At 38.2% G+C, this 15,008-nt stretch overlaps 1 protein-coding gene across 1 annotated transcript in view; it reads left to right on the forward strand.

Annotated features, from left to right (window-relative positions):
* LOC125483400 (vacuolar protein sorting-associated protein 37A-like) overlaps positions 1–9,907 on the forward strand; it is a 25,977-nt gene extending 16,070 nt beyond the window's left edge. The window contains exon 4 of the mRNA XM_048598516.1: positions 9,776–9,907. Coding sequence (XP_048454473.1) covers positions 9,776–9,907 — 132 coding nt within the window. The remainder of the gene's footprint in view (positions 1–9,775) is intronic.
* Positions 9,908–15,008: the final 5,101 nt, after the last annotated feature.

Genomic DNA, 15,008 nt, shown 5'->3' on the forward strand with positions numbered 1-15,008 from the left:
AAAGGCCAAATGTCTGATGAATTCGAATCAAATAGCACAATCTTTTCATGGTTCTGCAATATTCGAGTTTAGTGCTTTCAAGCACCTGTTAATTTTTTTTAATATTATGAAATCAACTAAACTGGTATAGTTATTAAGATCTCATTAAATGAAAGAAAAGTAACTAGAAGAAAATGAATGAGCCATGTCTTTAATGTCCTCCGGATGTCCCAGTGCAGTTCTGTAGAAATGTAGTCACTGTTATTTTGTATACAAACATGACAGCCTATTTGCACATAACAAGATCCCATAAACAACAGTGAGATGAATGACAAGTTAATTTGTTTTGATGGCAATTATTTAGGGATTAATATTGGACAGGACAATCACAGAACTCCCTGCTCCACTTCGAGGAAGTGACGTGGGATATTTTACATCCACGTGGACATGAGGACCGGACCTCAGTTTAACATCTCGCCTGAAAGATGATACCTTTGACAACACAGCAGTACCACAGTACTGTTTTAAAGTCACAGTCTCAAATTACGGATTGCGCTTTGAACCCATGGCCTTCTAACTTGGATTAGAATACTACCAATGACTTGAGAATCACATTTTATGACGTGCTGAACTCTAGAGATGGCATGCTGTACATTAGTAAAAGGCAGTTCTGCATTTTCAATTAATTTCTTGTTACAGTAATCTTAAAAAGTAGAAATAACAAGAGCCATTTAGATAATATTGTTACTTAGTCCCTCAATCAGGATCACGGAACCTTTTCTGTTAATTCCTGCATACCTCCCTGCTTTTTATTTTAGTTTGTGTGACATGAACAACACTAACAAGATTAACATTTATTGTTCACCTTTAATTGCCCTGAGAAGGTGCACTAGTGTTTTTTCCCATTTTTGAGTACTTAAACCCAAGTTAGCATTTACTTTGCTAGATGGAAGTGTATTCCATAAAGTAACACAACTCTGCTTAGAATCCTGTGGGCTGTTTAGACTTGTGTGGAGAGCCAAAAAACATTGTTTCCTTCAGTATTTTATGTGGGCTGTTTATCTGTTACAGTTCAATTGCTAAGCTGAATTATTTTAAATTTGAGGCTAACAGTTGAATTGGCCTTTAAAAGTACAATTCATCTGTGGGTGCATTCCTTGTTGTTAACTGCAAAGAAGAAAGACTGAATATGAAGACAGAGGAAAGAAACCAATTCTGAAATGATTTATCTTAGGGCTGCTACCTTGAACGGTTCCCTAATTTGAGAATTACAATTTAGAATTGATGGAGAATTACAAAGTGTTAAATGTACATTGTATCTTTTATTTCTGTTTTTGCTAAGATAATATATAACTACTTGAATTTGTAATGTTGTTCTTTATGCTGTGATGGTTTGAAATTAAATTTTTAGTGTCTCAATTGATGTTTGTGGTCCTGTCAAAAGTTTTTAACGTGTAAGCCTAATTCCTTCCAAATACTTCGACAGCTAGAAACTACGCTTAAATCATCATACAGTTTAATATATTGTGAAAAAACAATGATTTGGCAAGAATTGTTTTAGAAAGGCCACAAATGTTTTCACATTGTTTCATTTGGTTTTGAAAAGAGTGGTTTATTTTTGTTAGTAGTCTTTAACCGCATAGAGGTTCACATTTTTGGTCTTAACATTTAATGTGTAGCAATATCTTCTCTGCGAGGCCACTTGACTGAGCACATTGGTCATAAAAAGCACGCAGTATGAGTAAAATATAAAAGTACAAAATTTGATGTAAGTGGAACTAGGTGCGAAGGGGGAAAAAAAGATGTTGCTTCTTTGCCTCCAAAGCTTGTATGGTCTCTAGAACTTGTCAGAATGTGTTTCCAAATTTTTAGTAATCTGCTGCATTCTTTATGACCTGGCAATCATAAGGGCACAGATCTTGCCTTCTGACTACTGATGAGCATCTTGAGGGGAGGTAAGAAGACAACATCTAGGGCCTCATTGCTTTGGATATCCTGTCCTTGACTGTCTCACTGTATTAGATTCTGCTGAAAATATTCCCATATCACCGGTACTGCACAACTCCTGACCTCTGCTGTGTGCCATCAGAATTTTTTTTGTCAAAATCTTGAATTTCAAGACACCACTAATCAAATTTCATTACAACATTGTGACAACATATTGATTAATGCAGACAAAACATAACTACTTACCCTATAAAAAAAAACAAATAAACTGTAGATGTTGTTAATCAGGAAGAAAAACAGAAGTTGCTGGAAAAGCTCAGCAGGTCTGGCAGCATCTGTGAAGAAAAAATCAGAGTTACAAATCAAACCCTTCTGAGGAAGGTTCACCAGACCCGAAACAATAACTCTGATATTTTCTTTACAGATGCTGCCAGACCTGCTGAGCTTTTCCCGCAACTTCTGTTTTTATAACTACTTACCCTTGTGGTTTTCTTTAGTACCTGTCTAGTGGGTGTCTTTGTCACATTTGGTGCTTCAGCATAGTACTGTTGCAGTATTTGTAGGTCATGGTGGCTGGTGAAAGACTGCTGACTTTCATTGTGGGGAGACTGTAAGTGGCTGCTATGGACTGCACTACCTTGACATTGGAGCAGCAGTCTGGACATGCCAGTTGGGTGAGAGACATCAATTGTGGTTTGAGCACAAAAGCTGTCATCTTGAGAAGGGACAGCAGATTTATGAAACTAAGGAGCCGTGTATAGCACATTAATAATACAAACCGTCTGCTGGAGAAAAGATTGTTCGCCTGTTTTGAGACTGCATATACCTTTGAGCGCTCATATCCACAGATATAGCAGTTTGAGCATCTCTACAGAAAGCCTGTGCCTAGTCAGAGTCATATTTCTCTATATCCTTGACAATGACGACTGGCTGTACACTGACCTCAAAATTCACAAAGCATTTGTGTGTGCAACCCACCAGCTGTCTTTACGTTGTCTTATCAGAATTTTTATTTGAATTCTGTGCTGCAGAACTCATTTGTAACCCTACCCTTTGGTAGCTGGCACATGCACTATCCTTTCTCCTGTGTGAGCTGAAGCCTAATTGTACCTTGTGACTCATCTGCTGATCCCCTCTCTATATCACTGTCTCTTAAAATATGAACACTTCCCATGTCTGAGCTGGCAGCTGCAAGTTTCAGATAAAATGACAGTGCTTCTTTGTGGATACATCTCAATTCATTCACCCCCATCATCCGGCTGCACTGACTGGCCTGGAGACAGTTTCTGGATGCCTGAAAACATAAATGCAGAAGTCCAGAGTTAGGTTGAGTATTGCAGGGTAGGGGGAAAGCAAGAGTTGCTTGGTCACACTGTCTGCATGTTTGAACAGTTTTCCCTTATTTAAATTGTGTTCTCATAGTATGTTTTTGTTCTAGTACAGTTTGTAAATAAAGAACTTGCCTGAATAGCACTGCCTCCACTTTCATTTTAGTGCGGTCACAGTGCACATGCCAAGAAACAGCTTGTGATAGTATGTGTTCAGTCAATTTTTTAAATTTGAAATACAACGCCATCTTGCTTGCTGCTCCTCTCTCCCAGCAGCCCCTTCACTTCTCCTATTTGCTGCTTCCCTTTCCTGTTTCTTTCACTGCCTTGCACTCACTCGAACTAGTTCTTGGGAAATGGGTGTCAAGGGTGAAGAATTGAGGGGTTTGGGAGAGGGTTAAGGAGTAAGAGGGTTGAGAGAAGAAAGCAATGAATGGGACTAGCTGAAGTTTCGTCAGAGGGAAGTGTTTGGAAGTGGGTAGTGGCAAGTGGGAGGTAGTGTGGGGGTTGGGGGAAGGAAATGAGTGAGGGTTGAGATGGAAACTGTGAGGAGGAGGGAGAGGAAACAGCAAATGAGAAGCAGTGCTGCAGCACGACAGAAGTGACAAGTCTGAGGTTGAGAAGGTAAAATGGGAAGGGGGATTGATAAAGGGAAATGGTGAGTTAGAGGGGAAGGGAGGAAATGGCAAGCAGGAAGGATGGGGTCAGGAGATGGAAGTGCAAGAAAGGAGGAGTTTTGGGAGAGGATAGTGCAAGCAGGAAGGAGGCGTTCAGGAGAGCGAAGTGGCAAGTGGGAAGAAGGGTGTTAGGAGAAAGAAGCAGGAAGGAGTGGGAAGCAGGAGTAAGACAGTAAAGTTATGGGAGTGAGGAGATTGGGATTAGGTTAAAAGTTGGAACAATGTTGGAAAAAGGCAGAAGTGAACTAAATGGAGGGAAATGGGAAACAGTGAGCAGGAGACAAGTCAGGAACAGCAGTAAGCTGGGAAGAGAAGTAGAAAACTTGTCTGAAAATAGTAAATGTTCAAGATATTCAGTAAGTTTTAATCTAAAAGTTACAGGTCAAGAATCTTACCTAATGCCATTTTGATTGTGGTAAAAGTCTCAAGTGTTTTAATTTTGTACATCCCTTTTAAAAACACATTCGGAGTGCTATCTGGAACAAGTTGTACTTAGTTTAAAAAGCAAATCAGAGCGAAGAGTCATCTAGACTCTACGTTAGCTTGTTGTCTCTCAATGGATGCTGTCTGACCCGCTGTGATCTCCAGCATTTGCAGTAATTTGTTACTACTATTAATCCACAAACCTAGGTAATGCTCTGGGCACACAAAAATAGATTGCTTGAAAAGCTCGGTTGTGTTCATCCAGCCCTGCACCTTGTTGTCTTGCTTGAAAAGTTCAGCGGGTCTGGCAGCATCTGTGGAGAGAAATCAGATTTAACATTTTGGGTCGAGTGATCCTTCTTCAGAAGTGTCTGGGGACCTCGGTTCAAATTCTGCCATTGCAAGTAGTGGAATTTGAACTCAATTTTGAAAAAAATTAGAAATTGCATTTCTAAGCATTGTCAAATGTCAAAAAAACTCGTCTCGTTCATTAATATCCTTTAGGGAAGGAAACTGCCATCCTGATGTGATCTGGCCTACATGTGACACCAGACCTAAGGCAATGTGATTAATTCTTAATAGTTAATTAGGGATTAGACAATTAGGGATGGCCAATAAATGCTGGCCTAACCAGTGAGGCCCACATCCCATAAATGAATTAAAAACTTGGTTTAAAACAAAAGCTGCACAATAGGTTCTAATGGGGATCTGACAAGGTGCATACATGGAAATATATCATGATGCTAGTTGAGGTGGCCTAAATAACTTTACCAATAATCTGGTGCACCATCTCCTCCAATCGGTCAAATATAAGCAATCGTGCCTCCTCTCCCCGCCCCTGTAGAGTCTCTTTACAGGTTCCTCCGATTGGGTCTTACTTTACCCAGCAAGAGATATAGAAGAGTATCATTGAGTTTGTTTGGTTAATTGGTCAGAGCTGAATTCCCAGATGTATGCAGAATCTGAGAGATGTGCGTCTGATAAGTGCTTGCAGGTGATGTTGTGCATATGTTAGACATGAGCTGTGGTTGTTTGAATTTACAGATGGGGGAGCTGAGCATAATGTGAAGTTGGCCATGTGGTATGTAGGTGACGCTTTAGAAGATGCATTCACTGACCTTGACCATTTGTGTACAGTTATCGAATTTTTTGAAATATTGCAACCAGATCTTCAGACTCCTTCTGTTGACCTCTGCGTAGAGTGGCTCCCATTCTTTTTTCGGTCTCGGGAACAGAACCTCACCGTCTTTCCAACACCAAAACTTTCAGTGCTAAATTGAAGAACCAATTGGATTCTCTCACTCTCGCTACTCCATTGATGTTGTTTACTTGTTTGCTTTCTGAAACTATTTCAAGACCTGCAATTTAATTCCTTTAATATTGCAGGCTGCCTTTAATGTTTTAGCTTCACAGGAATGTGGATTCCATGTTGTGCCTGTTGCTGTTCACTGCTGAGGTGTGTGGTGCAGCTGTAGAACCAAGCAGATGGCACATGTTTTCCTTGCTGCCTGCATCACCTCAGTCATGTGGGGTAACTGCACATTCCAATTTCTAAGCCTGTAAATCAGCTTTGTTGGAGTTTTAGCCCTAAACTCAGCAACTACAGTCAGTCAGCTTCACTTTAGTGGTGAGAAAGCTTCTAGAATTAATAATGTGCAATGAAGTTGATTGTTACTTGGGCAAATATGGGTTTATTAAGGAAGCCAGCATGGATTTAATGAGGGGAAATGTGCTTAACTGTTTGGAGTTTTTTGATTTAACAGAGAAGGTTGATGGGAGTGACATGGTGCACGTTGACTTCAAAGAAGCATTTGATATAATGGCAAACAGATTTATGAACGAAGTGCTAACATGGATATAACATTGGTCGAATGAAACAGAATAGTGGCAATGGATATTTTTAGGTCTGAGGGAAGAATTCCTAGCTGTGTTGGGGCTCTGGCCAGATGTATATTAATTACCAAGAAGTTGTTACAGCAGCCACAATTTTAGCATTTGCGGATGACTCAAAACATGAAAGTATTGTTAGCCATGAGGATTTTGTGGAACTTCAAAATGATATAGAAAAATTATGGAAAAAGGTAGCAAATGGCAGATTAATTAAATTAAATGCAGAGAACTGTGAGGTTCCTTGTACAGGAGGAACACAAAGTATAAGCTAAAGGGAACAATTCTAGAGGGCCTGCAGATGTAGAGCTACTTGGGTACATGTATGCATACATCATTGAAGGTGATGGGGCAGGTTAAGAGAGTACTCAGCATACAGTTTCTTAAGCATTATTCGTGGTGCACAGAGTACTGCAATAAGGAGATTACAATAAATTTATATAAAATGCTGCATTGGTTTTATCTAAGGTATTGTGCACGTAACTGGGCACCATACTTTAAGAAGAATCTGAAAACATTAGAGAGAGTGCAGAAAGGAAAGATTGTCAATAATGATTCCAGGGATAAAGAACTTACTTTTGTAGGTAGATTGCTAGAAATTAGGACTCATTTCCTTGGAGAAGATGAGGTCAGAAGGAGATTTTACAGCAGTATTCAAAGGTGCCTGGGCAGACTACAGAAATTGTTGCCATTTGTGAAAGAATTCAGAATCAGCAGGACAGATTTCAGGTATTCGCAAAAGAAGTAATGGAGACATGAGGAAAATCTTTTTCATACAATAAATGGTTAAGATCCAGATCGTGCTGCCTGAGAGAGTGGGGGAGGCAGATTCAATTCAGATATTGAAGGGAGTATTAGATTATTATCTGAAGAGAATGAATTTGCAGGGTTACAGGGAGAAAGCTGGGGAATGGCACCAAGTGCATTGCTTATTTGGAGAGCCACCATTGATATGATGGACCAAATGGTGACCTTCTGTGCTGTAATGATACTGTTTATGAAACAAAATATGTTTTAGTCTTGGCTGAATTATCATTATGGTATGTAGGTGGGTGGGATCTACACAAGATGGACGGATTACACTTTAACACTAGTGTTAAAATTAGCTTATCAGCTGGATAGGAGCCTGAGAGGCGCTTCAGTTGGAGAAAAAGAAAGTTTTTTTTTATGGGAAATACAAAACATAAATGACAAAGATTAATTACAGAAGAAGGCAGAATTAAAGGCACTCGATGTGAATATACACAGCATTTGCAATAAGGCAGGTGTTTTTATGGTGCTAGAAGCAGTAAACAGGTAGGAATTAATTGCCACTACAGAGAAATGGCTGCAGAGCAACCAAGTCAGAAAACTGAAGGGATGGGATGAGTGTACTAATGATGGAGATTTCCAATTGGAAGAACAAAATGTAGAATCTGTGTGAAGCTAAGAAATAGGGACAACCAATAATTGGTTTGAGTGGTTTGGTTTATGGGCTGCCAAATAGTAATGACAATGTAGGGCATGATATAAATCATGAAATTGTAGGTGCAAATAGCAAAGGTAAAGGACTGGGTATATCTAATGAGCAGCAATACTGTGGAAGAAGAATGTCCAAGATTTGGAGCAATATGTTGAGAACCAATTAGGGAACAGGCTATTGCGATGGAGCGAGAAAAATGGAATTAAGAGTTCTTGTAAAATAAGTTTTTAAGTTTGATTAAAGATGTAGTTCCATCTAAGTCTGGGATCTTAACTTCATAATTGCCCTTGTTTGGATTTATATGGACAAAGTTGGCTTTTTTAAAAAAATTCTTCATTCAGGGGATGTGGGAGTCACTGGCACTTATTGCTCATCCCTAATTGCCCTGGAGCTGAGTGGCTTGCTAGGCCTTTTGAGGGCAATTAAGAATTAACTACATTTCAATGGATTTGGAGTTGCATGTAGGCCAGAACAGGTAAGGACAGCAGAGGTTGGCTGTGGTGAACTGAAAAACAGCATTGAAATCTTTGACGGTGGGTAATGAAAGGCTTGTGTAATTAAAGAATAATGCTTGGTTTACAAAAAACATGTATTCCTTTTTAAAGCAAAAATATCCAACAGGAAAAGCAAGACAGCTTTGGCTAATGAAGAATTTTAAAGAACGGTAGTCAAAGTTGCATACTTGTAAAGTTATCTTAAAAAAAGGTTGTAATCATGATGGCTTTTAACACGTTTCCAGACTCCGTGGTCATTGAGAACATCCTTCCTGCATTTACCCTGCCAAATCCTGTTAGAATTTTATAGGTTTCTATGAAATCGCCTCATTTTTCTAAATACCAGCTAGCATTAGTAAAAAGTAGTAGTGTTGGAGAAACTAATGGAACTGAAAGTTAACAAATCCCCAGGGCCCAGTGATTTTTATCCTAGAGTATGAAAGGTGTGATAGTGGATGCATCAATGATCATTTCAAATTCTGTTCATATTTCTGTGTTACCTACAAATTACAAAGTTGCAAATGTAATTCCTATTTAAGAAAGGAGAGAAATAGAGAACCAGGAAATAGACGGATGCCAGTGGGGGGGAAAAAAACTAGAAGCTATACATAACTACTGCATACTCAAAAAAAAAAATTCAAGAGATTTGGACAGGATGTGTGAATGGGCAAGAGCATGGCAGATGGACTGTAAGGTACATAAATGTGAGGTTATCCACTTTAGTAGAGGAACAGAGGTTCAGGATTTTTTTTTTAATAGTGAAAGATAGGGAATTGTGAAAAACCAAAAGAACTGTGGATGTTGTAAATCAGGAACAGAAACAGAAGTTGCTGGAAAAACTCAGCAGATCTGGCAGCACCTGTGAAGAAAAAAATCAGTTAACATTTCAGGTCCAGTGGAGGAAGGGTCAGATGCTGCCAGACCTGCTGAGCTTTTCCAGGAATTTCTGTGATTGGAAAATTGTTGCCCAAAGGGATCTAAGCATCCTTATGAATCCGTTTGGCAGACAAATGGTACTTTAAAGCCATTATTGTAAGAGGTTAGGAGTACAGGGGCAAAGAAGACTTGCTTTAATTGTATAAAACATTGGTGAGAACTCACCTTGATTATTCTGTGCATTTCTGGACCCCTTGCAAAAGGGAAGATATATTTCTCATGGAGGACAGTACAGGTTCACCATACTGATTCCTGTGATGGCACAATTTTATGAGAGATTGAGCAGACTGGGCAGTTTAGACGAATGAGAGGCAATCTCAGAAAATCACAAAATTCTTAAAGGGATAGGCAGGGTAAATGCAGAACAGATATTTCCTTTGGCTAGGGATGGGAGGGACTCTAGAATCATGGAATGCAGTTTCAGAATAAAGGGCAAGCCATTTAAGACCAAGATGAAGAGGAACCTTATCCCTCAGTGCGGTGAATCTTCGGAATTCTGTACCCCAGAGGAGGGTAGTCTTTAAGTAAGTTCAAGACAGAGCCTGATGACTTCTCGTTACTAGTGACATGAATCTTTTACTCAGTAATGATTTTACTGAAGTTTAATTTGTTTGCTTGTCTTATTTGTTTCTTCACTTCTAGATGTTCTTTGAAGATCACATTGATGATGCCAAATATTGTGGCCACCTGTATGGTCTTGGCTCAGGTTCATCCTATGTTCAGAATGGTACGGGAAATGCATATGAAGAAGAAGCCAATAAACAGCAGCCTTGACCGGAAATGGGGAGATTAATTTTTTGGGCCACATATACTGGATCTAATTTTTATCTGTGTCTGAGTTCTTTATGTTCACTAGATTTGTGCCAACTTCTTGGTCATTTTGACCTTGGTAAGGAAACTCCATGATCATATAATTTGCCCATTTGGTTCCAATGCAGATTTTCTTTAACAAAGATTGCTGGAGAAAGTGGGAAAAATAATTATCTGGATGAATTTTCAAGCAGTTATTTTCCCCTCTTCTTCCTAAAAGCATGCAATAAGTATCAACTGGTTATTTACCATTCCCATCTAATACATGGCACTTAAAATAAAAACAGGAATTTTAGCTATTCAGGATTGTGGACCATCGAATTTGCACTTTAAAGAGTGACTGGTTCCTCTATTTTATGGGAATTTTGCTGCTTCTTCTTCTCACAAGTGAGATGAGAAAGCCCAGAAACTTGAACTACTTCACACCATTGAGTTAACTGTTTATGGATTTTCCGTGCCTGCTGGCTTAGTGTGACAGCATCTCTGCTACCAGTTTGTGGTAACAAACAATATTACCGAAGCTCTTGTATTTGCTGCAGTTGAAGAAGGAGACCTGTAAGTGTTGCCTTACAATTTTTCCTTTTGACATCAATTTTTTCTGGGAATGCCTCCCATACACACAGTTCTAACATATCAGAAGTGCAGCTAGCTGAACCAAAACCAGCATCTGACATGCTTAGTGCTGCAGCTACTATGCCTGTTTGTACATGAACTGCATTGTTGCAATGAAATAAACCTTGAATGAGTTTAATTTCAATTTTAAAAACTTACAGTTTATACTGATCACACCCCTGCACTGATGTCATTGGTGCCAGATTATGTGATGTAATATTGTTTATGACAATGAGCATTTTTCAACTGAAGAATTTTCTGAGATTTTTAAAACATCAGCTTTATTATAAAATGTATATTTTCATTCTTAGTGGCAGTAATTACAACAATGCAGGAGCACCTCAGTTAACACCAAAGCTAGGCTTCCTCCAAAAAGTTTAAAGTGGCACTGTCCAATTTACATAGAATTTTTAACTTCACTTAGGGTTTTCTTTGATTAAATCCTTTTCAAACAAAATATTACAGAAATGTCATTTAACTGCATTTTAACCAGTGTTTTTATTTCTGACTCACCTTCCTGTCTACCTAGTGGAGTACCAGGCTTCAAATTCTCTCTTGCTCACGGCTGTGTTTTTTCTGTAGATCAGATTGCAGGAAGCACATGTTCACAAGTGAAAAACAGTTTAGTTTTCCTCTTTTGGAACACCACATTTTTTGTGGCTTAGCTGAAAACTGATAATAATCGTTTTAAGTTGCTGTCTGCTGAGATTCATGCCCTTGATTTGGAGAGATAGGCAATTCTTTCTGTACTAGCACAGTGCAAGGCTAGACATGCATTCTGAAATATTGGATTGTAATGCTGTTATGGCTTTCAAAGTGGCTGTTAACATGTACATCCCAGAATTAATGACAATTCATAATTAACACTTCAGTACCACTGTTTTACTTAGCATTTTACTTCTGTAGGATCAAAAAGGTGAAATTTTAAAAATCTTTGAAAAGCCAGTCTTGTCTTTTTACAGTATTGCAATTCCATGAGTAGCATTAAGTACGTACATCAACTAAGTGATGCTGGTTTTGATGCAGCATGACTTGCTATGCAACCCCTTTAGTACATTATATATGAGCTGTAAATACTATGTGATATATTGAGTCTTATGCATTGTATTCTGCATGCATCTAGAGCAGCTGAGCAGGAAGACCTGTAGCGATTAGCTGGTACTTGCCTCAAACCATCAAATGCATGTTGCAGAATTCAGTCCATCATTATTAGATTTCAACGAGCTTAGCGATAGGTCAAAATCCCCAGACCAATGTGACGACAATGTAATTAATGTGTTCTGTTCTTTCATTATGTTACAGAACTGTAACTTAATGGACCTTTTATAAAACAATTATGTGAAGACAAGGTATTATTTGTTTTTAAACCTTTTTGTAAATAAAGGCTTCAAATTTGTTTCTTACTTACATAAGGTCTGGTTGCTTGTATTTTTTGGTTCAAGATGCCCATCATATTTCTCGTGGTTCATTGGAATGAAATAAATCCTATTGTTTCCAGCCTAACCAGCAAACTGAACAGCACAAATTATCTTGTGTATTCCAGTTGAACTTAGGAAAGCAATTGCTTGTTTAGTGGCTTTCATTCCTTCACCTATTGTCTCTGTGACCTGCAAGGTGTAATAAGTTAATCAAAAGCAAATGGGTACTAAATATAATGTTCTAATTTATAATTCATATTAAGTCTCAAGCGTACCATTCCACATAAGATTATCTGTAGGATAGTTTCTTGTTTAATATTTATCTCATTTTAGACTTGGGTTAAGATCTAAATCTGAAAACTGTCTTTAGGTTATTTTATTTCTCCTATCATCATCAGCACCGTTCTCTGGTTGACCCATAGGAGATATTTCTACGGTTTCCTTCAGTAGTCTGCTCTGAATTAACGTCTGTTGCAACCCAAGAAAGTGTTACTCAGTCAAGAACAGTAAAAAAAACTGCTTTTTGGTATTGTTTTTTAAATTCACATGTGGGATGTGGGCATTGCTGGGCCAGCATTTTATTGACAGTCCCTAGATGCCCTTGAGAAGGCATTGGTGTGCTGCTGCCTTGAACTGGTGCAGTCCACCAGTGCTGTAGGTAGACCCACAATGTCATTGAGAAGACAAGTCCAGGATTTTGACCTAGTGACACTGAAAGAACGGTGATACATTTCCAAGTCAGGATGATGAGTGGCTTGGAGGGAAACTTGCAGGTGCTGGTGTTCTTATGAATTTGCTGTCCTTGTCCTTCTAGATGGTAGTTGCACTCATCCAGACTTGCAGATATATAATTATAAGGTAATTGTTCATGCATTCCCAGTGCCAGTTATCTTATAAAGTTTGTAAACTTTTAGTGCCAACTCTTTATCTTAATATTTAGTTTGAATATTATTACAGCAAAATCATCTTGGAAATATATGGCTTTGTTAGATTTCCTGCCACACAGGAACTTTTATGACATGAGATAGGTTCTTGATTGTCATGGGGATCATGGGTTAAGGGGAGAATGGGGTTGAGAAACTTATCAGCCACGATTGAATGATGGAGCAGACTCGATGGGCTGAATGGCCTAATTTCTGCTGGTATCTCTTATGGTCTAAAATAGAAACTAAGAATGAGAAAGAGCAAATGTCCTGGAAACTGTCAGTTACAGGAGTTGTCCTAACCCTAACTGATCAACGTGGGTTGCTTGTCTTGAGGCAACAACTACATTAGAGCTAAAATACTTTTTCTTGTTCTATATCTTCAGAACTTCCATATTGATGGCAAAGTCTTTGACAGTCTCAATTTACAACTGGCTTCAATTAATACCATGGTACAATGTGATTTTGATATTGGTCAAGTTATCTAACTTGTAAGATGAACTTCTCCAGGGTTGATTATATTTGATAACTCCATATAATAAATCGAGCTCTTTGCAGATATTGGCATAAGGGTGAGATCGGGAAACAGACGATTCCTTGCCTCAATGGTGACTACTGATAAGCAAAAGTACTTCTTGCAGCACAGTTTGCTTACTTTTTTAAACTGGAGATTCATGAGAAAAAAACGGACAAACAAGCCTTGCTTGAAGGTAACATTTACTCTAGATTTAAAATTGCAGTTCATTTATTGCACTAAAATTATAAGAGTATAAAACAATCACTTGAACAATCAATTCAGCGTTGATTGTAGATCTTCCTGGGCTACGTAGGATCACTTGATTCCAAGTTACTCCTTTCAAACTGCACTGCCAGTTTTTTTTGTATTATCTTTACCCTTTTTTGGATGGACATAAGTTGTTTCATTGACAGAACCTTACTGTCCAACACCAGTTCATTTAAATACCATGGGGTGGAAGCTTACATTATTAATTATATCCTGTGTTGTTCCTTATGAGCAGTTTTGTCACTCTTGTGAAATATCCTATTTCTAACCTTCAAAACAATTTTTAGGGGTTTTGTTCATTTTGATCTGTTAATTGTTATTTATGGTTCAGAACTCTTTATAATTGTTGTCTAATCCACTGTCCTCCTTTCTTTTCAAAATATTGAATCATAAAGTGCTTTACTATGGTTCTACATAGTAGGGTTTGCATTTCAGCAATCATCTTAAGGGTAACTGAAGGATTTAACTCTAATTCAAAGTGTGATTGCTTGTTGTTATAAAGGTCCTCTTAATAATCAGTAAGGCTGTGGGCATTGCACGCAGACACATTATTGCAGGACAGAGTCTAGTCTTCAGCCATGTTCTAATGATCCTTGTTAATGTTTGGTTTAGAAATGGCTTGCAGTAGTTTAAGGTTATTTTGAAAAGTCTGTGCTTTGCAAAACATGCTGGTACATAAAAATTGGTTAAGTTTTTGGCCAACTTGTATCAAACCTGTACTTCTTCAAACAAAAGCAAAAATTACTGGAAAAACTCAGCCGATTTGGCAGCATATGTGGAGCGAAAGCAGAGTTAAAATTTCAAGTTCAGTGACCCTTCAGAACAGTTTTTGTTTTGGGTGTCTTTGGTTAGTTTTTCTGTACTTCTACAAGGTGGATGCGATGGCTGGTTAATTTTTGAACTTCACCCATACTTAACACTCAAGATACTCAGTTTTTAAAATTATTCTGTTGCACATTTTAGAGATGACAATCTTTCACAAAATATATCTTGGAAAAAGCCCAACACACTTGCCAGCTATGAAAGGTGCACTCTTGCAACCGGTTATAAGTTAAGCTGGGTCTATACTGACGAAAATTTATCGAGAGGAAAATGGAATATGCTTACACAGGATGACCCAGCCATTAAGAGAATTCATCCTAACTAATGTGATTATTATTAAAAAATAGATATTCATTGAATCATTAATTAAAGAATGCAACAAAGTATCACTGATATTCGAATTTGAGCCCCAAATTCCAATGGGAATGCTGCTCCATAGGATCACTTGGTTGCAAATGTCTGATTTAAGAAACCTAGTGGAGCTTCTAGAAGGAAAACTGTTGGAG

The sequence above is a fragment of the Rhincodon typus genome, chromosome 1 (assembly GCF_021869965.1).
Source record: "Rhincodon typus isolate 14 chromosome 1, sRhiTyp1.1, whole genome shotgun sequence".
Classification (NCBI taxonomy): domain Eukaryota; kingdom Metazoa; phylum Chordata; class Chondrichthyes; order Orectolobiformes; family Rhincodontidae; genus Rhincodon; species Rhincodon typus.